The following is a 27926-nucleotide window of genomic DNA, read 5'->3' as shown; positions in this document are numbered from 1 at the left end:
TCCCCCTCTTCCTCTATTGCTCTTTCACACACACAAACAGGAAGTGACTCGTCATTTCAGAGAAAACAAACTGTTCTCTTTCTCTCTCTCTCTCTCTCTTTTGGTGTGATTTCAGGAAAATGGCTGAGGCCAGTATTTCAGTAGCTCAGGACCAGTTCATGTGTCCAGTATGTCTGGATCTCCTGAAGGATCCGGTGACTATCTCCTGTGGTCACAGTTTCTGTAAGGTGTGTATTAATGGCTGCTGGGATCAGGAGGATCAGAAGGGCGTCTACAGCTGTCCTCAGTGCAGAGACACTTTCGCTACAAGGCCTGTTCTACGCAGAAACAACATGCTGGATGAAGTGGTGGAGAAACTGAAGAAGAAGACTGAAGTCCAAGCTGCTTCTCCTGCTCACTGTTACGCTGGACCTGGAGATGTGGAGTGTGATTTCTGCACCGGGAGAAAACACAAAGCCGACAAGTCCTGTCTGATGTGTTTGGCTTCATTTTGTGAAATTCATCTGAAACCTCATCTTGAAGTTCCTGCTTTGAAAAAACACACATTAATTGAAGCCTCAGCAAAACTCCAAGAGAAGATCTGCTCTGAACATAACAAGCTGATTGAGATCTACTGTCGTACTGATCAAACCTACATCTGTTATTTGTGTACGATGGATCGTCACAAAGGTCACGACACCATCACAGCCGCAGCAGAAAGAGCTGAGAAACAGGTGAGAACTAGAAATCTTTCCAGAATTAAATCATCTTAATTATAGTTTCCCATCTAGAAACAGGTGCTTTAGTCAGTGATATGATTTGAACTTTAATTTCAATGTGTGTATCAATCAGAAGGATTCTGTAAAAGCTGATTAAAATTGTCTGTGTTCTGGTGAACAGAGTGTTAAATTTATCTTCAGTGATGATCGTAATCTGGTTTGGGGTGGGTTTCCTGATAACGTTGCCCTTTAAAACCTAAAGAGAGAGTTGAGAGACTCTCTTAAGGAATGAACGTTGTCTCTGTGTGTGGTTTTCCTGAACTCACTCGTAAGAAGGAGTCTAAAGAGCAACAGGACGAAGAGCGTCTTTGCAGTTTGTGTCCCCGATATAGGCATTAGTAGCTGCTAAAGGCAATCATACTGCCGTTGCTGAAGGCATTAGTAGTTGCTAAATCCAGTCGATAAGGTCACATGGTGCTCGTTTTTAACCAAAATCTAATGAAATATAAAGTGTTTAAAATAAGATAATAAATAGTATCATCTGGAAGCCTTGCATATATAATATGGTAATTAATTACTGAAACTATTTTCTGTTTTTGGCATTTTTTTAAAATTCCAAGTGTCTCATCTCATCTCATTATCTCTAGCCGCTTTATCCTTCTACAGGGTCGCAGGCAAGCTGGAGCCTATCCCAGCTGACTACGGGTGAAAGGCGGGGTACACCCTGGACAAGTCGCCAGGTCATCACAGGGCTGACACATAGACACAGACAACCATTCACACCCACATTCACACCTACGGTCAATTTAGAGTCACCAGTTAACCTAACCTGCATGTCTTTGGACTGTGGGGGAAACCGGAGCACCCGGAGGAAACCCACGCGGACACGGGGAGAACATGCAAACTCCACACAGAAAGGCCCTCGTCGGCCCCAGGGCTCGAACCCAGGACCTTCTTGCTGTGAGGCAACAGCGCTAACCACTACACCACCGTGCTGCCCCGTCATTAACATGACTGGGTATAAAAAGAGCATCTTGGAGTGGCAGCGGCTCTCAGAAGTAAAGATGGGAAGAGGATCACCAATCCCCCTAATTCTGCGCCGACAAATAGTGGAGCAATATCAAAAAGGAGTTTGACAGTGTAAAATTGCAAAGAGTTTGAACATATAATCATCTACAGTGCATAATATCATCAAAAGATTCAGAGAATCTGGAAGAATCTCTGTGCATAAGGGTCAAGGCCGGAAAACCATAGTGGGTGCCCGTGATCTTCGGACCCTTAGACGGCACTGCATCACATACAGGCATGCTTCTGTATTGGAAATCACAAAATGGGCTCAGGAATATTTCCAGAGAACATTATCTGTGAACACAATTCACCGTGCCATCCGACGTTGCCAGCTAAAATTCTATAGTTCAAAGAAGAAGCCGTATCTAAACGTGATCCAGAAGCGCAGACGTCTTCTCTGGGCCAAGGCTCATTTAAAATGGACTGTGGCAAAGTGGAAAACTGTTCTGTGGTCAGACAAATCAAAATTTGAAGTTCTTTATGGAAATCAGGGACGCCGTGTCATTCGGACTAAAGAGGAGAAGGACGACCCAAGTTGTTATCAGCGCTCAGTTCAGAAGCCTGCATCTCTGATGGTATGGGGTTGCATTAGTGCGTGTGGCATGGGCAGCTTACACATCTGGAAAGATACCATCAATGCTGAAAGGTATATCCAGGTTCTAGAGCAACATATGCTCCCATCCAGATGACGTCTCTTTCAGGGAAGACCTTGCATTTTCCAACATGACAATGCCAAACCACATACTGCGTCAATTACAGCATCATGGCTGTGTAGAAGAAGGGTCCGGGTACTGAACTGGCCAGCCTGCAGTCCAGATCTTTCACCCATAGAAAACATTTGGCGCATCATAAAACAGAAGATACAACAAAAACGACCTAAGACAGTTGAGCAACTAGAATCCTACATTAGACAAGAATGGGTTAACATTCCTATCCCTAAACTTGAGCAACTTGTCTCCTCAGTCCCCAGACGTTTACAGACTGTTGTAAAGAGAAAAGGGGATGTCTCACAGTGGTAAACATGGCCTTGTCCCAACTTTGAGATGTGTTTTTGTCATGAAATTTAAAATCACCTAATTTTTCTCTTTAAATGATACATTTTCTCAGTTTAAACATTTGATATGTCATCTATGTTCTATTCTGAATAAAATATGGAATTTTGAAACTTCCATATCATTGCATTCCGTTTTTATTTACAATTTGTACTTTGTCCCAACTTTTTTGGAATCGGGGTTGTATAAGGAGGTCAATTCAACCTCCTTAGGTACACACTACACACAGATCTAAACCTCTCTCTCTCACACACACACACACACACACAAAACATTAGAGGTGCAGAAATGTGTCTCATTTATAACACTAAATTAGTTAATCACTCACCTAATGGAGCTAAATTTGATTAAAATATAGTGATATAAATGTGACATTTTGATATCCATACATAATTCCATAACATACTGAAATATATTCATCGTGTTTTGTGTATATTTATTTTATAATTAGCAGACGTGGACAAGGGGCGGCATGGTGGTGTAGTGGTTAGCACTGTCGCCTCACAGCAAGAAGGTTCTGGGTTCGAGCCCAGTGGCCGGTGAGGGCTTTTCTGTGTGGAGTTTGCATGTAATCCCCGTGTCTGTGTGGGTTTCCTCCAGGTGCTCCAGTTTCCCCCACAGTCCAGAGACATGCAGGTTAGGATAATTGATGGCTCTAAATTGACCGTAGGTGTGAATGGTTGTTTGTCTCTGTGTCAGCCCTGCGATAACTTGTCCAGGGTGAACCCCGCCTCTCACCCATAGTCAGCTGGGATAGGCTCCAGCTTGTCAGTGACCCTGTAGGACAGGATAAGCGGCTACAGATAATGGATGGAGGTGGACAAAGTACCCAACTTTATTTCTTAAAGCATATACGCAGAGCCATGGCCTCACTTTCATTTATAAATGCCTTGAGACCTCAAGAATGGCAAAGGAATAGTTTTAAGCGTTAACAATAAATCTAATATAGTAATTTTTATGATTAAATTGATTGATATCGGTAGCGGTCTGAGTGAATGACCTTGATGTCCGTAACATCACAGCAGGAAGTCTATCGGTCTCATCGCCATTTCCGCTATACTAAAACACAGAGCTGACTCCAACTTCAATCCTCAATTTTGAGCTAATTTATCACCATGCCATGTAGATGTGTTGCTGCACCCGCCAGTAACATGACAGAAGGTGGATTTATGTTGCATTCATGGCCCAAGAATGTTCAAACTGCAAAGATTTGGCCGCATTTTGTGAGAAGTTGGCTATAAGCCCGCATTGAAACAGGGTGCAGTATCAAGAATTAAAGAAAAAGAAAACAAGAAAAGGAAAGTATTTATTTATTTATTTATTTATTTATTTATTTATTCATTTATTTATTTTTTAAGTGAGTTCAGTTGCACTAGTCCTCCTGGAGTGTGAGCCGAGGGTTGTTACTAAAACCCAGGATGGAATGGGACGGGACGGGACATATCGCTCAGGCAGTGACCTCCCCACGGTTGTTGCTAAAACAGGTGACGGCCCGTTCCATCCCAGGTTTTAGTAATTGCCTGAGCCAAGCAGTAATGGCGGAGTACTCCATATGGAGAGAATGAGTTTAGTAGCTGTCTGATTTCTAAACTGGATAGTGCTTCCATCTTGCCCTTACGTGGAAGAAGCGAATGAATGGCGAACTGAACGAACAACTGAAAGTCAGATTGTTTTGAAACAATCGGCCACAAGATCAGCCTTCAATAAGTGAGAACATAGACGTGTAAGCGCCGACTCTCATTTGGATAAAAAAAAAACATGTTTACCTGCATTTAAATTAATACATGTAACTTGTATTGTGTGTTTAAGTTACCGGTATAAGATTATTTAATTTGATTCAGAATGTGATTCTTAGTTAATCTGATTATTTAATTCGCCTTTTACATTTTATCAGTGAAAATGCATGCATGTCCATGTATGTTGCAAAAGTTATAACACCTATCCTGTTTTAATGAGAGTCAACCCACAACCATTGAAGTCAAATCAGTCTTAGTTGAGCAAGTCAGTAATGGTATGTTTATTTATATGATTTTGGTCTGTAGCTGTAAAAGGCCTCGGCCTTAAAACTGGTTACCATTGTAACGTCAGGCACTCAGGGCTGGCTGGGTCAGAGGGGCAGCTCCAATGCCAAGTTTATGGTTGATTTTAACCGCAAAGTATTAGACTTAATACCCAGTAACCCATACAGTTCGCGCAGTGTGTGTGACATAAATGTAGTGCCTTGGTCTGTCAGGATTTCTTTCGGAATCCTGACCTGGGAGATAATACAGAAGAGCACTTCTGCAGGACTGCATGCTGAGCTATTGCGGAGAGGCACTGCTTCTAGATATCGCGTTGCATAGTCCACCAGAACTAAAATAAAGCGATACCCTCATGCTGACCAATCTAATAGCCGGACGAGATCCATCCCAATTCGCTCAAATGGGGTTTCGATTAGAGGAAGAGGGCGCAACGGCGCTTTTGGAGTGGCCGTGGGATTTACCAATTGGCATTCACGGCATGCCGCACACCACCGATGGACATCCCTGCGAATCCCTGGCCAAAAGAACTGGGCCATTATTCGGGCTAGTGTTTTATCTTGCCCCAAGTGTCCAGCCATGGGATTAAAGTGAGCTGCATGGAATACCAGTTCCCTGCAGCTCTTTGGGATTAACAATTGGGTTATTCGTTCACTAGTTTGAGTGTCCTGCGTCACTCGGTACAATCTAGCTTTTCATTCTAGCAAAATAAGGGAAGGTCGGTGCCATGCTTGGCTGAAGAGTTTGACCATCGATTACTCTCACTTGGTCAAACGCATGCCACAGAGTCTTGTCTCACGACTGCTCTAATGGGAAATCCCCAAGGGAATCCCTGAGAGAGGGAGGAGGAGCAGGCTGCTCCTCACGCTGATGCAGTGCTGACATAGACGGCTCTGTGACAGCTTCTCCAGTCAATGCCACACCGGGATCTTCCCATGACCTACTAGTGCAGGACCCACTACATGTTAAATATTCCATCAGCTTTTTAAACCCTGGCCAAATAGTACCCAAAATCAACGAGTGGGTGAGACGAGGACTAACCGCCGCCTTTACTCTATGCATTTGGCCCTGGAATAAAATACAGATGGACACTAAGGGATAATTGTGAACATCCCCATGCAAACAACACTTTCACCGCTTGTGCTTTCCCCAATGCCTCACCTTGCACCAGGCGTTGGTGAATTGAGGTCTGATTACAACCAGAATCCACCAAAGCATGATATGTATCCCCTTGAACATGTCTGTGAAGATTCTCAGTCATCCAGCTGCATAGTAATCTGTGGTTGGTAGAAGAGAGCAACTGGACTTGCTTGAAGATTCTTGACAACGTTTCACCTCTCATCCGAAAGGCTTCCTCAGTTCTGTCTGACTAATAGGGAGTATCAAGTATTTATCCTCTCATGGATCATCATAGAATCTGAATCAGAATTCTGATGGCTGCATTGTAGGTGGCTGATAAAAGATGTCTTAGACACCCACCTCTGTTCAGTGATGGTCGTTCCAGGTTGACAAAAATGAACTGGTGCAGGAGTATGAGAGGACTTCCAGAAAACTGGCAGACATCTTAGCCAGAGAGGATCGTTCATTTTTGTCAACCTGGAATGACCATCACTGAACAGAGGTGGGTGTTTAAGACATCTTTTATCAGCCACCTACAATGCAGCCATCAGAATTCTGATTCGGATTCGATGATGATCCATGAGAGGATAAATACTTGATACTCCCTATTAGTCAGACAGAACTGAGGAAGCCTTTCGGATGAGAGGTGAAACGTTTTCAAGAATCTTCAAGCAAGTCCAGTTGCTCTCTTCTACCAACCACAGATCCCCTTGAACACTTACTGGTATGTGATACATTCCAGCCTGATCAGGGGCAGTTTCTGGCTCATCGGGATCCGGATCACAGCTCCCACCTTCCTTGCGGAGCTCCGACTCTGGAGATGCTCCGACTCCCCGCTGCGCCAGCACACCAACCCAGGCTTTCCCTCTGCACTGGCGTTATGGGTGTCACTCACCTGAGGAGGCGACAACACAGTGATGGAAGAGGAAGATGGGAGGACACCACGGGTGCGACGGGCTGGCTGGGGAGGAGTCGGCTGCCGCCTCCGCGGCAGGGGAACGGGGTGAGGAGGGGAACGAGAGATGGGGGGGAAAGAGAGAAAAAAGAAGCGAGGGGAGATGCCTTGTCTGCCTGCTGTCGGAGCCGCCTCCAGATGGTCCTCTGCCAGCTCAATGGCTCACTCCAGCGACACCGGGCAATGACACTGGACCCATTCCACCGTTCTTTCCGGAAGTTGAGAGATAAACTGTTCCAGTGCCACCAGATCGATGATCTCATCGGCGTTGCAGGCTTCCGCTCTCAGCCACCACAGGCAGGTGTCCCGGAGTTGCTGGCCAAATGCAAACGGCTGGCTGACCTCCTCTAATACCAGCATCTGGAAGCGTTGGCAATGTTGTTCCAGGGAGCGGCCGACCTGCTGCAGTATGGCTTTCCTCAGGTCAGCATACACCAGTCGGCTGTCAGCAGGGAGCTGCTGCACTGCAAGCTGCACCTCACCAGTCAGGAGCGGGAGGAGGTACACTGCTCCAGCGGCCACCCCCACACCTCAGCTGCTTGCTCGAAGAGGGCGAGGAACGCTTCTGGATTGTCCTGCAGGCCCATCTTAGTGAGGGTGCTGGCTGCGGTGATGGTTGATGCCCCTGCTGACGTGAGCAGGTGCCGGAACGCCTGGCGATCTTCCTGCTGGGCCAGCATCAAGGCTTCGAAGTGTTGCTCTTGTTCCTTTTGGCGGGCAATCAGCGCTTGATGCTGGTTCTGCTGGGCAGGAGTGAGGGCAAGGATGAGCTCTTTGAATGGGGAGGAGTCCATGGGGTGGTTCCCTTCTGTGCGTCCCAGGTTTCGGCACCACTGTAGCAGTTCCTGATGTGGGTGGAGCACAGAAGCACGGCAGGCGAGAGTTGATGGTCTCACACACAAACTCTTTTATTTCACTTATTTTTAGCTTTTCGGCTTTCACTCACTAACTCACTCACATGTGTTGTGGCCGGGAGGGAGCCCCTTTTCTCTGCTCTCCCTCTCCTTTTATGCTCTGTCCCTGTAACACACACACACACACACACACACACACACACACACACACACACACATTAATTGACAGCAGGTGGAATGACTTTGCCACTTACCTTCCCCGACCCCACCCTCCATTCACAGACTGCTGCTTGGCCACACCCCCGCTGCCACAAACTTGTCGAATAAACACCTGGTAGAATGTTACAAAATGAAACACAACTGAACTGAAAAAGAGCTATTGTCATTTTCATTTTTTTTTATTGTAACCCTCCTCCCCACCCCCACAAAGCAGCATGGTAGTGTTCTGACACAGCTCTGGCAGTGTGTGCACACATATATGTGTGTGTTAATCAGGAAGACAGTGGAACAGCTGTAAATACAGCCTGCTCAGAAAATAAAAAGGACAATCCAACCTGATTAAAACCCAAATCCACACCTCGAGCTTAATAACGGCCCAACAGCAACACTGCTTTAAGCAAGACAAAAATTAAAAAATAAAAGGTGCAAGACCATCATCTGATATCAAAACAAAAAATTCCAGCAATTTGTTGTGACTGGCTAGTACAATACTGTCCATCTCACAGGTCTCACGTGTGAGCATGTGTAAGTGTATGTATTCATGCACATATGAATCTGCCTGGGAATCATGTCAGTGAAGTAGGGTGACCACCTGCTCATAAGCCCAAGGGGGGACAAGGGGTATGTTTTTGAGGGACAATGTGGGACGCCGCCCCCACTGCACCGCGCCGGCTGCTGGAAGACTCACAGATAGTGGTTTACCCATTTCTAGCACATACTACCTTACATGGTATATCAATAATACCCTAATCTGCTGTTATTGGTGATGTATGGTCATGAACAGGCCACCAAATGTGTTTTTTTCTTAAATAAACATTCATAATATTTTGACCATTCAATTATGACTTGACAGACACACTTCCACTTATGATTTACTGAAGCGACTCAATTTTATTTATTTTCCATTACAATTTATTCATGGCGGCACGGCGGTGTAGTGGTTAGCGCTGTCGCCTCACAGCAAGAAGGTCCTGGGTTCAAGCCCCGGGGCTGGCGAGGGCCTTTCTGTGTGGAGTTTGCATGTTCTCCCCGTGTCCGCGTCGGTTTCCTCCGGGTGCTCCGGTTTCCCCCCACAGTCCAAAGACATGCAGGTTAGGTTAACTGGTGACTCTAAATTGACCGTAGGTGTGAATGGTTGTCTGTGTCTATGTGTCAGCCCTGTGATGACCTGGTGACTTGTCCAGGGTGTACCCCACCTTTCTCCCGTAGTCAGCTGGGATAGGGTCCAGCTTGCCTGCGACCCTGTAGAAGGATAAAGCGGCTAGAGATAATGAGATGAGATAATTTATTCACTTTAAATCAATCATAATATAATATTGCGTCTGAGGCTTTGCAGTGCATCAGTACAGCAGGAATAGTGACAAGTCTCCATTTAGTTTTCAGTGGATTAACAGGAATTGTAGTGGCTCAGCACCACAGAAACAGTAGAAAAAAAAAGTCCTGCCCGATATGATATTGTGTGTTGGACAGTGTGATACACACTCGTCACCTCTGCCGCAGTCACTTTGTCAGCTAGAGAGTCGTTTTTAGGTGGGAGGAAAGCATCCATAGATTTAGATGTTTCTTTCTGTTGCACACGTTTCTTGTGAGTCTCCGCGAGCCTGTGTCATTTCACATCGTATTCCCCGCCATGTCCGATTGAGAAAGATGTTTTGCAAAGGTCACAAAAAGCCCTCTCGGTATCCCCCTCAACCCCTTTCAGCCACAAATATTCATTTTCCCACTCTTTCCTGTACATACACCTTCTCTTTTTAACTGGAGGTGGCGGTGCCTCACCTGCCATCTCCCCGGTACCTTTCTCCATTTTTTAATATGAAAGCAATGCATGCGTTGCACCTGCGTCCCTCATCACTGTCTGTGCACGTGAGTGCGGTGTCATGGCAACAACAAAAAGTTGACAACAACCAGTCAGTTGTGAGGGGTGTGTGTGTGGTTTTGTTCTACAGTCTATAGTGGCGACGGTGGTGTGCTGAAATGTCAAGTAATATTCGTTTGGCTGCCTGGGTGGCCCGGGGAGAGCGACATCCCCCTCAGCAAGCATTGATTATGCGGGACACGTTCTGAATTTGCGGGACGCATAAATTCGGCTTCAAATGCTGTACGCGCACGCGCTATGCGGGACAGGTGGTCACCCTACAGTGAACCTCCACCTGACATGCTAGCAAACTCTTTTCAGACTTGAAATCATATTGGGGGCGGCACGGTGGTGTAAGTGGTTAACACGGTCGCTTCACAGCAAGAAGGTTCTGGGTTCGAGCCCAGCGGCCGGGGGGGGCCTTTCTGTGTGGAGTTTGCATGTTCTGCCCGTGTCCGCGTAAGTAAGTAAGTTTAATTTGTATAGCACATTTAAACACAGCATACACTGACCAAGTGTGGGTTTCCTCCAGGTGCTCCGGTTTCCCCCACAGTCCAAAGACATGCGGTTAGGTTAATATGGGATGGCCTTGGGCTGAGGTGCCCTTGAGTGAGGTACCGAACTCCTAAATGCTCCCCGGGCGCTGTTAGCATGGCTGCCCACTGCTCTGGGTATGTGTGTGTGCTCATTGCTCACGTGTGTGTGTGCATGTGTGTGTTCACCACTGCAGATGGGTTAAATACAGAGAGGAATTTCACAAGTGTGTGATGAATAAAGTTGTGCTTTCTTTCTTTCTAGATAACATTATGAGTAAAGAAAGATTTCTACATTCTGTTTATTTGGCAAGATTATGCTAAAACATTTCTGAAAGGACTTCAGATAAGTTAACGTTATTCATGTTAGCGTAACTCCATTTTTACATGCTAACTAACAGTGTCCAAGTTAACTAGCTATATGTAAACATTAGCTATGGACAAGGCTATGGCAACTTGGCGGGCAAATCCAAAGAAAGTCATTTGACTAATCAGACTGCATGGCTATTGCAACGTTATCGCTAGCTCTAAAGCACAGACAACTTCACTGCAAGCTTTCTCTTGGAATAAAACGTTTATATCCCTCAATATGCTTCTGCAGGTCAGATGGGGAGTTTTTGTAGGCTGTGATGTGCTCTGTTTTAGGCAAACAAAGCAAACATTTAAAATTAAACTACTCTTTATTCCTTTCAGAAAACTGAAACATGGGTTCTAGCTATAGACCCTTTTCACTCACGTGATCTTCGTAAACGCGACCGCCATTTTGGACATGAAGAAATAACAGTTTATGGCACAGACCCTTTCGGTTCTCGCTCATCTAGCTGCTACAATAACTGCTTTGACTGCAACAATAATACCTAACACACATTTAAGTATCCGTCGTAAAGACGTGAAACTCGTCGAGTGACGAGTGTGTTCATTGATAAGCTAACACAATCTAAAAGTAGACATACCATCACACTGCCCTGGTGCTGTGTACAGTTTACCTTCTATGGTTTGTGCACTCACTATTTGCCATTACTTTCTCCAACCCAGTGTTCGAACTATGCCGCTATTTTTGGGGGGTCCCTTTTTTTCCCTGGGGGGGGTGCTTGCGCTTGTCTCAGAGTGCGGATCTCCAAACACATGAGAAGCCTATCTTATGCACATATCACGCGGACTCCACACCTCCACACACGCATCGCATCTGAAGTCATAACTCATCAGGGGAAATCGTGTTCGCATTGGCATGTTCAAAAAACAACCTCGCGTCAACAATGATACCACACGCAAGAAAAAAAAACAGTCAGGCTACTCAACACATCTGATCCACAGCAGCACCAAAGCATCACTGGAAACCATGTCAACAACCAATCTTCCATTTCAACACGCGTCAACAAACAAATGGCATCACAAACATGAACGAATCGGTCAGGCTACCGATTCCAAACCCACAGCAGACGAATAATTAAATGCATCTTACCTTAAAGCAGAATCGACCACAAAGGAAGTCTGTTGGCACACTTCCTTTCTACTAATTTGTGTCCCCAACCTGGCAGCAGCAGTCGTTGTCATATCGGTTTATTTTATCTTTGATGTAAACAGAACACTTCGGATATGCCAATGCTTCCCGTTACACACAATTGCTATGTCAATAAACATCATTTTGCCAATATTTTAGAGACCATCCATCTTCTCCGTCGGTCAGCATCTGTCGGGATCCGATAAAATGATAAATCTTGCCTTGTGTGTTGATGGTTACTACATCCAGTTGCACAACAATATAATGGCATGATGGAAGTCTTGCTGAAAGTAAAAACTTTCTTTGATGGCTATATTCCTTTCGATGCTTCGCCGTCGTTCCTTGTTGTTGGCTGTGGTAGACTACTGGTAGTTCATGTCCAAAATGGCGGCCGCGTTTGTCGTGATGTCACGTGGGAAGGGTCTATAGAACCTTGGGTGTGTGCATTCCCCAGAAGAACTGCCTCCTTCCATTCTGCCATCAACTGATTGTGTTAAATAATGCTGCAGAGAAATCATTGATCTTGACTTTATCCAGTCTATGGACATGACGTGACCCTAGTGATTACTGATAGATTGTCTCAGTGTCACCTGTGAAAAAAACAATCATGTTTTAGAAAAGAAAAACATCCACTTTCAAAACCACTTCATAGTAATGAGTAACGAGGACCTTGATCAAAATGTAGTGGAGTAAAAAGTATGATATTTGTATTTCAAATGTAGTGACGTTAAAGTCATAAGTTTCCAAAAAAAAAATACTCAAGTAAAGTAAAGATACTCAAAAAGTGTACTTAAGTACACTTCTTCCCTCAACACACCTCCCCCCAGTCATTGCAGCAGCCCCCTCCTCCCCCACCTCAACACCGACTCCTCCATGCATTACTGGTCAGAGTTCAACTGAGGAAGCTTCACCACAGGAAAGCAGCAGGCCCAGACAAGGTGTGTCCCCGATTACTGAAGACCTGTGCTGCTGAACTGAGTGAACCACTCCAATGCATCTTCAACCTCAGCCTGCAGCTGGGGAGAGTGCCCACCCTCTGGAAGACATCATGCATCAATCCAGTTCCCAAAAAGAATCGGCCCAGCGAGCTGAACGACTTCCAACCGGTGTCACTCACTTCACATCTGATGAAGACATTGGAGCGGCTCTTCCTCAGCCTCCTCAGACCCCAGGTACAACATGCCCAGGACTGTCTGCAGTTTGCATACCGGGCAGGTGTTGGTGTGGAAGACACCATCCTCTACCTGCTACACCGAGCCCACTTGCATCTGGATAAGGGAAATGGCACAGTGAGGATCCACTTCTTGGACTTCTCAAGTGCCTTCAACACCATTCAGCCCCTTTTGCTTCAGGACAAACTGAACAGGATGCAAGTGAACCCCTGCCTGGTCACCTGGATCTCCAGCTACCTCACCGACAGGCCGCAGTACGTCAGGCTGAAGGACATCATGTCTGACACTGTGATTAGCAGCACCGGAGCACCCCAGGGCACAGTGCTGGCCCCTCTTCTCTTCACTCTGTACACCGCGGACTTCTGCTACAACTCGGAGCTGTGTCACATTCAGAAGTTTGCCGATGATACAGCCATCGTTGGGTGTATCAGTGATGACAGAGAGGAGGAGTATAGGAGCCTGGTGAGGGACTTTGCTGTGTGGTGCAACAGGAACCATCTGCAGCTCAACACCTCGAAGACCAAAGAGCTGGTCATTGACTTTGGGAGGTCCAAAAATGGCGGCGCGCACAGATGCAACAGCTCAGAGCTCCTACTACTTTTACACTTTGTTGGTGGTGTTGTGTATCATTTTACACAGTCTTTGCATGTTTCAGTACAGCAGAAACAAACTTTTACAACTGAGCGGAGAATATCAGCTGTCCGTGGAGTATCTGATCCCCCCGGAGATTGTTAAACCACTCCCGGGGACACCCGCAGCAGCAGGCCAGAGGAGGAGGTGCTGTGAGCAGAGGCAGAAGAGAGGCAAGCGGGGGGGCGCCTGGGCTAGGCTAAAGGCTAGCCCCTTCAAATCACCACTCCTGACCATCTTTCTCTCTAACGCTCGTTCAATCCGTCATAAACTGGATGAGATACGACTGCAGATGGCTACACGAAGGACTTTAAACCACTGTTCGTGTTTGATCTTTTCCGAGACCTGGCTGGACAGCTCCATCCCAGATGCGGCTATCGAGCTAGCAGGCCGCACCGCCTACCGAGCCGACAGGACCGCAGACTCTGGTAAGAAGACCGGCGGGGGACTGTGCATTTATATCAACAACTCCTGGTGCACAAACGTCACTGTGGTGGATAAGCTGTGTAGTCCAGAGGCAGAACTGTTGCTGTTAAAGTGCTGTCCATTCTATCTCCCACAGGAATTCGCTGTTGTTTACATCTGTGCCATTTACATTCCACCAGACGCTAATGCTAAGCTAACGTTAGCACAAGTGAGCGGCAGCATCAACAACAGCCTAGTAGCACATCCGGACAGTGTTTTTATTGCAGCTGGGGACTTTAATCACGCGGATTTAAAATCAGTGCTTCACAAATTCCACTGTTATGTGAAGTGTGCTACTAGAGGAGATAGAATTTTGGACCAGGTGTATACTAATGTAGCAGACGCATACAAGGCCCAGGCCTACCCCCACCTGGGTCTGTCAGACCACCTCTCTCTTCTGCTACACCCACGGTATACACCTAAGATCAAGATCGCTGGGATCACAACCAAAACTGTGAGAACATGGCCGGTGGATGCAGTTCCTATGCTCCAGGATTGTTTCCACCACACAGACTGGGATGTATTCAAAGAGCAGGACACTGACAATCGTGTTTCACTGGACAATTACACCTCCACTGTTTTAGATTACATCTGCTTCTGTGTGGACAATGTCACCTGCTGGAGGCAATTCCGTGTGTTCCCTAATACACCACCATGGATGACACATTGAGTAAAACAGCTTATCCGAGCTAGAGATTCTGCGTTTCACTCTGGGGACCAGGAGGCGTACAGTGCTGCCAGGGCCAACCTGAAGAGAGGCATCAATACTGCCAAACACCATTACAGGAGGCATATTGAGGCCAGGTTTGACACCACCACAAACCCAAGGCAGGTCTGGGATGGCATCAGGGCCATCACGGACTATAAGAGGAAAACTCCACCACCCTCAGCTGACAGTCCCACCTTGGCTGAGTATTTAAACCTCTTTTACGCCCGTTTTGACAGGGACAACAATGATCCTGTCCTGCCCCCCCTCCCCTCAACCGACCCTGCTCCAGTCCTGAGCACGCATGAGGTGAGATGTGTGTTCTGCAGCATTAACACCAGGAAGGCGGCCGGACCAGATGGAGTGCTGGGCCGGGTGCTTAAAGACTGTGCTGCGGAGCTGGCGGACGTCTTCACCCCCATCTTCAACACCTTGCTGTCCTGTTCTCTGGTTCCAGTCTGTTTCAAAGCAGCCATCATTGTTCCCATCCCAAAACAATCCAATGTCACATGTCTTAACGACTACAGACCTGTGGCACTCACCTCCATTCCCACCAAATGCCTGGAGAGACTGGTCATTAAACACATCAAAGCCGCCTTACCACCAATACTGGATCCACACCAATTTGCCTACAGAGAGAACCGGTCAACTGAAGACGCCATTGCCACAGTGCTGCACACACTGCTGGAGCACCTGGAGCATAAGAACACCTATGCACGGCTCCTCTTTGTGGACTATAGTTCGGCTTCTAATACCATCCGGCCATTCAAACTCCGGTCCAAACTCCACCAGCTGGGACTCAACACCACCCTGTGCAATTGGATTGTGGACTTTCTAATAAATCGCACACAGAGTGTCAGAGTGGGCAAGAACCTCCACCCTTGTCATTAACACCGGGGCCCCTCAAGGGTGTGTGCTGAGCCCTTTGCTCTACACTCTGTTTACACATGACTGCTCTGCCTCCTCCTCGTCCAATCTCATTGTCAAGTTCGCTGACGACACCACGGTTCTCGGACTTATTACAAACAACGATGAGACAAACTACAGGAGAGAGGTACAACACCTGGAGTCGTGGTGCCACGACAATAACTTGGCCTTAAACACCAAGAAGACCAAGGATATAGTCGTGGACTTTCGCAGGAAAGGACACATTGACCACCTACCTCTCTCCATAGGCAACGATGTGGTAGAGAGGGTGAGGAGTTTCAAGTTCCTGGGGGTAACAGTGACTGAGGACTTGTCCTGGGGCACTCATATTTCCACAGCCATGGGAAAAGCACAACAGCGGCTCTATCACCTGAGGAAGCTGAGGAGCGTTAATATCCCCAGACCTCTGATGGTGAACTTTTATAACTGTGCCATCAGTAGTGTGCTGACACATGGACTTCTAGTGTGGTTCTCCAGCTGCACTAAGGCCGACCAGCAGGCACTTCAGCGGGTGGTGAAAGCTGCCGGGAGAATCATTGGAACGACTCTCCGAGAGATCAGCACCATCTACTCCACTCGCTGTCTGAGAAGAGTGCGCAACATCCTGTGGGATCAGCACCACCCTGCTCATCACCTCTTCCACCTGCTGCCCTCAGGGAGAAGATATAGGTCCATACAGGCCAGAACATCCAGACTGGCCAATAGCCTGTATCCACAAGCTGTGAGGCTACTGAACTCTGCCACATCCACAAACACATCCACCAATTAATATCATTAAACTGGTTTGCATTGTTGCAGTTGTCACTACTCTCTCTCCCCTGCCCCCAGACAATAACGTTATAACATTATAATGGCACTGATCTGGTTTTTGCACTGTTTATACAATATCATAATACTCAGGTATCTGTCTGAATGTCCCTGCTCTGCACTTTATAAGTTTAAGAACTTATGCTGCTATCTGCTATGCTGTTTTTTGTTGTACTGAGGTAATTCTGGGTCAAATGTTTACACTGGTTTACTTAGGGGGGTATGTATTTATTTATGGGTTTTGCACTTTATCAACTCTGCTGTATGGATGCTCCAATGAAATTTCGTTGTTCTTTTTGTGACAATGACAATAAATATTCTGAATCTGAATCTGACCAAGGTCACAACCAGTTCTGATCGAGGGAGTCGAGGTGGAGGCTGTGTCTTCCTACAAGTACCTCGGGCTGTGGCTGGACTGGACTTGCAACACCAATCACTTATACAGGAAGGGACAGAGCAGGCTATACTTCCTTAGGAGGCTGTGGTCCTTTAACATCTGCAGGAAATGCCTGTGGATGTTCTATCCACACTGTGGTCGCCAGTGTCCTGTTTTACATTGTGGTGTACTGGGGGGCAGCACATCCAAGAAGGACACATCCAGGCTGGACAAACTGATCAGGCGGGACGGCTCTGTGGTCGGCATGAAGCTGGAGACTCTGGTGATGGTGGCAGAGAAGAGGACTATGGACAAACTACTGAGCATCATGGACAATGCCAGTCACCCTCTGCACACTGTCATCAGCAACCAGAGGAGCCTGTTCAGTGACAGTATACTCCTTCCCAAGTGCAGGACGAACAGACTTAAAAACTCCTTTGTCCCTCACGCCATCAGACTGTACAACTCCTCTCTGGGGGGGAGGAGGGGTAACAGGAGGACAGAGGACAGGAAGGAGCAGTAGCCTAGCCTAACAATAAGCAATACTGGACAATGTGCAATATAATGTGCAATACCTCTCCTGCTGGTCCCCTTCCCCATATCTTATTCTTTTTATATTCTCATCTCATCTCATTATCTCTAGCCGCTTTATCCTGTTCTACAGGGTCGCAGGCAAGCTGGAGCCTATCCCAGCTGACTACGGGCGAAAGGCGGGGTACACCCTGGACAAGTCGCCGGGTCATCACAGGGCTGACACATAGACACAGACAACCATTCACACTCACACCTACGGTCAATTTAGAGTCACCAGTTAACCTAACCTGCATGTCTTTGGACTGTGGGGGAAACCGGAGCACCCGGAGGAAACCCACGCGGACACGGGGATAACATGCAAACTCCACACAGAAAGACCCTCGTTGGCCATGGGGCTTGAACCCGGACCTTCTTGCTGTGAGGCGACAGCGCTAACCACTACACCACCGTGCCGCCCCTCTTTTTATATTTGTATATGTAAATACTTAATTTAATTTAATTTATCTAGAAGGTTTTTTTTCTCGATTTTCTATTCTCTATTTATCCTGTAATGATGCTGCTGGAATCTTAATTTCCCTGAGGGAACCCTCCCAAAGGGATCAATAAAGTTTAATCTAATCTAATCTAATCTAATCTAATCTAGAACTCAAGTAAATGTGCTTTGTTACTGTCCACCTCTGATAATTAACTCGATGTACTTGCAATGTACAAGAAAACTAATTGAACATCACCAGCAGATTCAACACGAGTTTCCCCCACTGACTGTGAGAGTCCCTCAGAGCCGCATGCGCATTCTGTGGATTCGGCAGCAAGCGAGTCACTCTTTGTTTTGAACGAGTGCTCCAGGTCTCTCGTAAATTCCGAGCAAACTAAAGGACGACTTGTGCTACGATGTTGTTCGGGAAAACCATGTTAGCTTGATGATGGATCTTAAGAGGTCATTATGCACATTTGAAGCTTTATATGTTAAAAAAAACCCTCTGTAATTTTCTTCTGGTCCCAAGAAGTATTGTTAATAAGTAATAATTAAAATAAGTTCGTGTGGATTGCGGCGAATTTCTGTTCGGCTATTTTCATGGCCACTTGGCGCGTGACGTCATTTAAGCCAAACAAACCGCTTGAGTTGAGTCCACTTCCGGTTACTTACGTACATTGCCGTTCAGCTTGAGTGCAGACGTGCGTTCAGGAATTTCCAAAGAAAAAAACCCATGCCTTATTGTTGTGCAGTGAACTGTTTTAACGGGACCATTTCAGGAAGAAGTTTTTACCTTTTACCAAGAGAGGAGAAGAGGCGGAGCGAGAGGATTGGCTTTTTCCTAAAAAGGAAAAGAGGCGGAGTGAGAGGGTTGGCTTTTTCTGAAAGAGGAGAAGAGGCAGAGCGAAAGGGTTGGCTTTTTCCAAAAAAGGAGATGAGGTGGAGCGAGTGGGTTGGCTTTTTCCAAAAGAGGAGACAAGATGGAGAGAGTGGATCATGTGTGTGAAGCCAGAGGGTTCTTTTTTTCTGGAAGAGGAGACGAGGCGGAGAGAGTGGATTGTGCGCGTGAAACAAAATCAAGCAGTCAAAGAAGAAATGGACCAGCAACGCTCAAGCAAAAAGGAGAAGATTGGAGATAAACATTTTTACTTTTGCTTGCAATTAACAAGTCAAGAATCCTGAGGGATCCTGTACAATCATTGTGGAAATGAGACAAAGGGATATTTCCTCGCTTAGAGTCAGCTATAAATAGTATAATGCTGCAGATGGCAGGCTAATGTGGCCTACCAGTGCACTGTCCAGTAATCATTCCCTATATCCACTAGGGAGGGCAGTTTAATTATTCTTCAAAAGGGCTCTTATTTAGTATTACGACAAAAGTAGGAATTTATCATAACTACCAGTATAAATCGTTTGGGCGCAAATCTTGTTGAGGTCCAGGGTCACCGCGATCAGAGTCGGCCGAGTCGCTGTCTGATTCCGAGGCTGCACGGTCAAACCAGTGAGCCACATTCACCGATTGCTTCGCAACGGTCATAGGTTCATACATATATGGTTTCACCTCTCGATATTCAATTTGGAGAGTTCCTACTTCAAAATCGCCATCGTTTTCAGACATTTTACACAACCTCTCACGACCAAAGTCCGTACACGTGTGCTCGGTTTGCAAGTAAACACAGAGCTGCTCCCGGTCCGTTTGACTTAAATGACATCACGACGACGGTCCCCTGGCAGTGAAAGTGCGCATAAGTGAGATGTAAACAAACCTTCGGAAGTTGGGCAAAACAGTATATTTTAACCGTTTTATTCAATTTTAGGGTCCAAATTAGACACTAGGAAGATTGAATTTGCTTTTTGGGTCGTTCTTCTAGACAATAAAGTTGATATTCTACGTTTCACCTCCGACCCTTGCCTATGACCTTTTAAGAGGCTTTCGGGAAACCCAGCCCAGATCAGTTAGTGAACATTTCTCTCTCTCTCTCTCACACACACACACACACACACACACACACACACACACACAGAGGACATAACCTTCAGAGCAAAACATGAATGTACTTTGAACTGACATTAATATGGAACCAGTTCGCTCGTACTGTATAAAAAGCTGAATGTATTTTATTTGTCCTCAGAGTGAGTTAAAGGAGGAGCAGATGAAATCCCAGCAGAGAATCCAGGAGAAGCAGAAGAAGGTGCAGGAGCTGAAACAGGCTGTGAACACTATAAAGGTGAGCAGTGAGCAGAGACAGAGCTGCTCCTAGAAACACACACAACATGGACAACGAGTCATTTACAGTCCCAGTAAGAGAGGGAATGATAGATGAGCTTTAAATCTTGTGTGTGTGTGTGTGTGTGTGTGTGTGTGTCCCCGAACAGCTCAGTGCACAGACAGCAGTGGAGGACAGTGAGAGGATCTTTACTGAGCTGATCAGCTCCATGGAGAAAAAGCGCTGGGAGGTGACGGAGCTGATCAGAGGTCAGGAGAAGGCTGAACTGAGTCGAGCTGAACGACTCCTGGAGCAACTGGAGCAGGAGATTGCTGATCTTCAGAGGAGAGTCACTGAGCTGGAGCAGTTTTCACACACACACGATCACATCCATTTCCTCCAGGTAACACTCACTGTCTGATCTACAGAGCCAGCTGTTCCTCACACACTCTCTAAAACACCTCTCATTAAGGGAACAATAAATGTCCTTGTCTGATGTGGGTGCAATCAGTCAATTATTGAAATTAAGTGATCAATCTCATTAAATCAGTCTCATTAAATTTGAAGGTTAATAATTAAAATGAATCAATCCCATTGAATCGTTTACTTTGACTCATTTGAATTGAATCATACCATAGAATCAGTCTCATTTGAAGTGAATCATTTAGTGAATCGTTCAATGAATCATTTAGTGAATCATATAGTGAATCGTTCAATGAATCATTTAGTGAATCATACCATTCATCCTGGATAAATTACCAAACAGCTAGATTATGGTATATTTCCAAATTATTACGATCACTTACCATATTACATAACTTATATGCACCTTTTTGAATTCTTTGGGAGATTGGGGACTTCAGATATTGTTCACACAAATAAACACAGTTTTGATAATAAATGAATTTATTATACAAAGATAAAAATAATAAATCAATATATACAAATATGATATGGTGTGTGTTTGTGTGTGTATGGCCTAGCTTGTTGCTAGCTAAAACAAAGGAATGTTATCTAAATAGAACAAAGGATTAGCTCTGTTGCTAATGTGTGCTTGTGTGTGTGTGTGGGAAGGACTTGACCATGTGTTTAGCCTCGTGTAGCTAACTACACGTGGTGGAGGCCTAGATTAGCCTTGTGTTGCTAGTGTGTGTTTGTGAAAGGCCCTATGGCCTAGCTAAAGTGTGTTTGTTAGGCCTGGTGAGGCCTACTGAGCACGTGTTGCTAAAGACAAAGGAATTTGCCGTAGCTAATGTGTGCTAAAAGAAATCAACCATAAGCCAATTTCACTAGCTTATAACAGTACTGAATCCCCTGAAATCTTAATGCGGTCAAGATGTATAATAAGACAACTAAATATGTTAGTAGTAAAGGAAAGCATGCACAGCCTATCTATTAAAAACAATTGAGATTAAAACAAAAACAGAACAATTCAACACGCTGTGTGTTTAACAGTGTAACAGATAAACCTGGGTTTAAATTCACACTATTTCAATAAAGCTAAATTCCTAAGACTATCTTAATTATGCCCAAATGCCAAAATCTTACTTAATCCTGCCTTTAGCAAGATATGAAGAAATATTCGCCGGTGTAGTCTCGGGCCTCGCCGTGGGAGCACGTGAGCCGCTCGTGATGGAGGCGTAGAGAACTTTCGGGTCCAGCGGAGCACTTGGGTGGTTCCCGTGGAAAGCAGAGGATTCTTGGTCCGAACCTCAGCGTTCGTGAGGAAAAGTCTCTGATCAGAATAAGATGCACAGCGCTTTTGAGTTAAAAAGGATTCAATCGCTTCTTAACTTTTAACTGCCTGGGCTGCAGTCGTGACGTCACTTCTAATACGAATAAACCGGTTGTAACTCAGGTTGAGTTTAAAGATCGCGCTATTCTGGACTTTTACCTTGGCCAGTGGTTAGGCACAGAATGTGCTGGATGGTGAATCTTGCAAGAAAGAAGTGTTTTCGGGTTTGAGAGCATCTCTTTATGCATCTAGACTCCTCGGAAACCGGACGCGAGAGACAAAGAGCAGAGCTTCCGCCTGGATTTAAGCGCGCATGGCGGACTGACGTAGATGATCCCACCCATGCGTGACGTAGGTCACGCAGAAGAGGACTAGGAGTTGTAGTTCTTAGAGACAAAATGGCGGCATGATACCTACATCTGACATCACAAGTGGGTTTTATATTTCATTTGCTTTCTGTAGGTTTTAGCTTCTGGACGTCGGTCTCCTCAATTTCGCAGACACGATTTTCACACATCCAGCGTCACTGTCCATCAACATCTGTCATTTGATGGCGTGAAGAATTCTCTCTCAGATCTGAAAAAGAGACTCGAGGAATTCTGTGAGGAGGAATTCAACAAAATCCCTCCACATGGTAAGAGGAGCTGTTCCTGCTGGAGAAACACAGTGATGTGTTATGTAATAATAATAATAATACATCTAATTTGTTTCACGGCGCCTTTCAAAGCACCCAAGGTCACCTTACAGATAAAAAGTCAATGTGTGGTTGAAAAATGAACGATAAAAACATCAAAATCATAACAGCAAGTGGGTGGCTTAGAGCCCATCTGCTAATTTAAAAAGGTGAGTTTTAAGTGCACTTTTGAATTGTGAAATAGAGTCCAGGGTACGGATATGTGAGGGAAGGGAATTCCATAGTTTAGGAGCGGCATATGAGAAAGCCCTTTCTCCCATTGTAGTGAGTCTGACGTTTGGTTCAGCCAATAATCCCGTATTAGATGATCGTTGTGAACGAGAAGGTGTGTAGGTCTATAGGAGTTCTTTAATATATGGAGGGGCAAGATTATGGAAGGCTTTGAAAGTGATTAGCAGGATTTCAAAGTCAATACGTTGGGATATTGGAAGCCAGTGTAGTTGGATCAGCAGGGGTGAAACATGGTGGAAGGACTTTGAACAGGTAATAATGCGTGCCGCAGAGTTTTGGATGAGCTGTAGATGATGGGTGAGTTTGTTTGGAATGCCTGTCAAAATTGCATTGCAGTAGTCTATGCGGGACATTACCAGGGTGTTAACAAGCACTTCAGCAGAGTGCTGGATAAGTACAGGACGCAGTCTGGAAATGTTCCTGAGATGGAAGAACGCAGTTCGACAGACATTATTGATGTGGTTGGAGAATGAGAGGGTGCTGTCCAGGATAACTCCAAGGCTCTTTACCTGTTTAGAGACTGGTATAATGTCCTCACCTACAGAGGGTGATTTAATATTGCTTTTTTTGAAGTGTTGTTGTGGTTCCAATGAGTAGAAGCTCAGTTTTACTACTATTGAGTTTTAGGTAATTTCTTGTCATCCATGCCTGTATGTCATGGAGACAGGCAGTGAGGGCACTGGGTGGGATGCTGGCAGTGGGCCTAGTGGACACATAAAGCTGGGTGTCATCAGTGTATGAGTGAAACTGTATTCCATAGTGCCTGAAAATGTTACCAAGGGGAAGGAGGTAGACAATGAACAGGAGTGGCCCCAGTACTGATCCCTGTGGAACTCCATGATGGAGGATGGAGCTTTCAGATCGCTGGTCCTGGATCTGGACAAAATAGGTTCTGTCAGATAAGTAGCTCTTAAACCACTTATAGGCAGTGCCACAGACTCCTATGCTCATTAGCCGCTCTAACAAAAGTTGATGGGATATTGTGTCGAAAGTGGCACTGAGGTCCAGATGGATGAGGATGGACAACAGAACAGCATCAGCTGTACGAAGATGATCATTTGTGATCTTAACAAGCGCTGTTTCAGTACTGTGTTGAGGGCAAAAACCAGATTGGAATTGTTCAAAAAGATTTTGATATTGGAGGTATGTCAGAAGTTGAGATGCAACTGCTTTCTCAAGTATTTTGGAAATGAATGGCAGATTAGATATAGGACGATAGTTGTTGAGGTCATTACAGTCCAGTCCAGATTTTTTCAGTGTTGGTCTGATTATGGCAACTTTTAGTGACGATGGGACTGTGCCAGTTGTCAGAGAGGATTTTATAATGGAGGTTATCAGGGTTATTAAAGCTGGTAAGCATGCTTTAACTAGAGAGGCAGGGATGGGATCCAAAAGACAGGTTGAAGAGTTTGATATAGTAATGAGCTCAGAGATGTAGTCCTCAGTTGGAAGACTGAAGTCACATAAGGCACTAGGTGAGGTTAGTTTTGTGGCACTTGCTGCCAGCAGTTCAGGCTGGATGACATTTGCAGTGGCCAGCTGTTCATGGATGTTGGTGATTTTAGAATCAAAGAATTTCAGGAAAGCAGAGCAGTGGTCATTAGGGAGGTTGTTGTGAAGGCTGGATACTAGTGGTTTCAGTAGATTTTTCACAGTGGAGAAAAGTTTCCTAGTATTCCCTTCACCAGAGCTGATGGCATTAGTAAGGTAGGAGTTTTTCGCTATTGATAGCAAATTTTTGTAGTGAAGTATATGATCAGAATACATTTGTTTATGAATAGTAAGTCCAGTTTTTGCACTAAGCCTCTCCAGGCGATGTCCTGCTGCCTTGAGCTGCTGTAGCTCCGGTGTATACCAAGGGGCAGAGTGTTGAGCAGAGGATAGGCAGCTGTTATAATAGTCCATGAGGTTTGAAGGTAGAAAAGCAGAGACAGGGCTTGTGCTTGAGGCAATTAAATTAATAAGATCCTCCTCTACATGTCTGATGTTGCGAAAAGACATGATGTGATTTTAACTTACTGAGTGGTAGGTTAGCATTGAATAAGACAGGCTTATGGTCAGAGATGGGTAGGTCAGCTGTACTGATACTAAATGGGGCAATGCCAGTACAACAGATTAAATCAAGAGTGTGGCCCTTTGAATACGTAGGAAAGTCAATATATTGGGCCATATCAAAACAATCTAACATTGCCTTAAAATCTTTAGTAAGCAAGTTATCCGAGTGGTCAAAGTGGATATTAAAATCCCCCAGTAAAATAATGTTACTATTATTTTATTAATGTTATTTCTTAGCGATGCTCCTGCTTTCTTTTCTGCAGACACTTTATTCACCCGACACTTTGAACTAAAACACTGATTTAAAATGAATAAACTGACTGGATCACTTTCAACTCTTTCCATCTTTTACACAAACTCATGTTTCCATTTTTCTCTCCACAGCTGCAGCAGTTCAGATCATTTCAGAACCACAGAGCAGAGAAGAGTTTCTGAAATGTACATCTAACACACACACACACACACACACTTCACATAAATATATTGTGTGAATTAAACCCAACATGTTCACATTGTTCAGTTTGTTTTTCTCTTTTATTTTAGATTTCTGCTATCTGACTCTGGATCCCAACACGGCACATCGTTACCTCATTCTGTCTGAGAAGAACAGAGCGGTGAGAGACAGTGGGAGAGAGCAGCGTTACTCTGATCATCCAGAGAGATTTGATTCCTGGTGGCAGGTGTTGTGTAAGGAGAGTGTGTGTGGACGCTGTTACTGGGAGGTGGAGTGGAGCAGTGCTGGTGTTGTGTCCATATCAGTCTCATATAAAGGCATCAGCAGGAAAGGACGGGGTAAAGATTGTAGGTTTGGATTCAACAATCAGTCATGGAGACTGCGGTGTTCTTCTTCTACTCTCTCTTTCTATCACAACAACATTGAGACTGATCTCAGAGTTCCATCACCCTCCAGAATAGGAGTGTATGTGGATCACAGTGCAGGAACTCTGTCCTTCTACAGCGTCTCTGACACGATGAAGCTCCTCCACAGAGTCCACACCACATTCACTCAGCCTCTATACGCTGGGTTTGGGCTCTCCTTGGATTCTACAGTGAGATTGTTTGATCCAGAATAGAAAAGTGTGTAGTGTTTTCTGTAAAATTCCTGCACGTTGCCACGTTGTTGCTCAGTCATCTGTTTCACTAGAGCACAATCCAGCTGCACAAAAACACTCATTTTAATATTTAAATTAAAACAGATGAACAATTTAAAATAATTAAAAAGGAAATGTTAAAAATTAACTGTCAGACAAGAAACTCGTCAAATTTAAAAAGAAAATGACCTCATGACCTTCGCATTATAAAGTTCTGTTTGTTTCATATTAAGCAGCATCTCATTAAATAACTAATAAACAATAATAAAGCCAGAACAGAACAACATTTTAAACCTGTTCAGGTCACACTATATAAAAATAAAATATCACTTTTGGAATGAATTTGATTTTTCTGCTTGTGTTTAAGATGTAAAATCCACATTCACATTTTCAAATCTGAAGTTGTTTCTAAACCCTGAGATTTGATTGTAAAACATTGAACAATATTTAAACTCCATTAGAACATCCACTACATGATCGGTTCAGGCTGCCGATGTCGTGTTCATCCCATATTCAGCCTGGATGATGATTGGCCCACAGTTAGAACCTTATAAATCCAGGTTTATCTGTGAGTTTGGGATTTTTATTCAAATATTACAATCAAAGCTTTGCAGAATAAAAGATAAGAGCACAGGAGAATAAAGTTTCCCCCAGTGATGGAGTTTCTGTGCTGAACTCATTTTCAGACAGAAGCAAATTCAACCTTTTCCTGAGAGTTTCAGCAGCTGGATAAATATTGTTCAGTATTTTAAACTGAATTTCTTTCACTGTGGGTGAAATTGGCCATCTAAGATAACTACAGTGTGTAAATGTTAGCATTCCTCCATCGTCAGTTATTCTTACTTTTGTTTTTTGTTTTTTTGAAATCAGGGAATAGCTTCCATTTTAAAACATTTCCAATTATTTTGTTATTACTTTTTCTTTCACCAATTTCCACTTCACCGATTTTCAATTCAGGCAGTTTGACCGACACCTTTGAATATTCAAGGTTCTTTTTTATCGTGAATCTTAAGGGAGGTGGAAAAGCTCTACAACTTTGATTAAATTCTCTATAGGAGCATTTTAAATGAAACTTTTCTACAAATGAATTAAATTGCATTAAATGTCCATTTTCATCCATTAGATCGGTAACATCTAAAACTTTATCGTTCTATTCTTGTTGAAATAAAATCTCCCTATTAATAGTAATGGTTCTATTATTCCACAAGGTTAAGTACGTGAGTATTTGTGGACATAAAATAAATAATTTTGGTGAAATTGGGCAGCCTTGTCTGATTCCGCATAAAATCTTCAATTTTGGTGTCATTCCAGGGTTAAGGGAGATATAACTATAAATATCATTGTGAAACATTTTAATAACCTTGCAGAACCCTTCTCCAAATCCAAGATTTTTGAGTTTTATCAACATAAAATCATGCTCCACAGTGTCAAATGCTTTGAAAAAGTCTAGAAATAAAACGAGACTATCTGACTGAATAATTGATTGGTAATCAATCATATCCAGAATCAGTCGGACGTGGTTTTGAATCTATCTTCCCTTCATGAAGGCTGATTGATATTCGTCGACAAGTTTTACAAGTCCACGCTTTAGACGATTAGCAGATACTAAGGCAAGTAATTTATAATCATTGCATAGTCAGGTTATAGGTCTCCAATTGTCTAGCAACAAGAAGTCTTTTTGGGGTTTTGGTAGCAAGGTTATTAAGCCTGTCTTCATAGTTGGGGATAAACATCCTTTGTTAGTCCATTCTAAAATTGCTCGATATAATATTTTTTTTTAATATCCACCCAAAAGTATTTTAAAAATTCATATGTTAAGCCATCGATTCCTGGTGATTTACCATTTTTCATTTGTTTTAATGCAATTTCAATTTCTGTTATAGTTCATTGCTCATCAAGTGTATGTTTGTCTTCTTCATCCAGTTTTTTGATGTCATCATTGATGGGAT

The 27926-nt window shown here is 44.5% G+C and overlaps 2 protein-coding genes across 2 annotated transcripts in view; both read left to right on the top strand.

Annotated features, from left to right (window-relative positions):
• LOC132880197 (tripartite motif-containing protein 16-like) overlaps positions 1–27926 on the top strand; it is a 298595-nt gene that overhangs the window by 160913 nt on the left and 109756 nt on the right. The window lies entirely within an intron of this gene.
• LOC132880524 (tripartite motif-containing protein 16-like) lies at positions 39–27912 on the top strand. Its single transcript, XM_060913791.1, has 6 exons — positions 39–713; positions 20097–20192; positions 20341–20574; positions 22369–22540; positions 25271–25324; positions 25430–27912. The coding sequence occupies exons 1-6, from the start codon at positions 120–122 to the stop codon at positions 25957–25959; spliced, it is 1680 nt and encodes a 559-aa protein (XP_060769774.1). The 5' UTR covers positions 39–119; the 3' UTR covers positions 25960–27912.

This window comes from Neoarius graeffei, chromosome 2 (assembly GCF_027579695.1).
Source record: "Neoarius graeffei isolate fNeoGra1 chromosome 2, fNeoGra1.pri, whole genome shotgun sequence".
NCBI lineage: Eukaryota > Metazoa > Chordata > Actinopteri > Siluriformes > Ariidae > Neoarius > Neoarius graeffei.
Note: the sequence above shows the minus strand (reverse complement) of the source record. Positions and strands in the feature narration are given on the sequence as shown.

Coding starts and splice junctions, on each gene's coding strand:
- LOC132880524 (XM_060913791.1), top strand. CDS start 120: ATGGCTGAGGCCAGTATTTCAGTAGCTCAGGACCAGTTCATGTGTCCA. Junction 714..20,096: donor CAGAAAGAGCTGAGAAACAG/GTGAGAACTAGA, acceptor ATTTGTCCTCAG/AGTGAGTTAAAGGAGGAGCA. Junction 22,541..25,270: donor CAACAAAATCCCTCCACATG/GTAAGAGGAGCT, acceptor TTCTCTCCACAG/CTGCAGCAGTTCAGATCATT.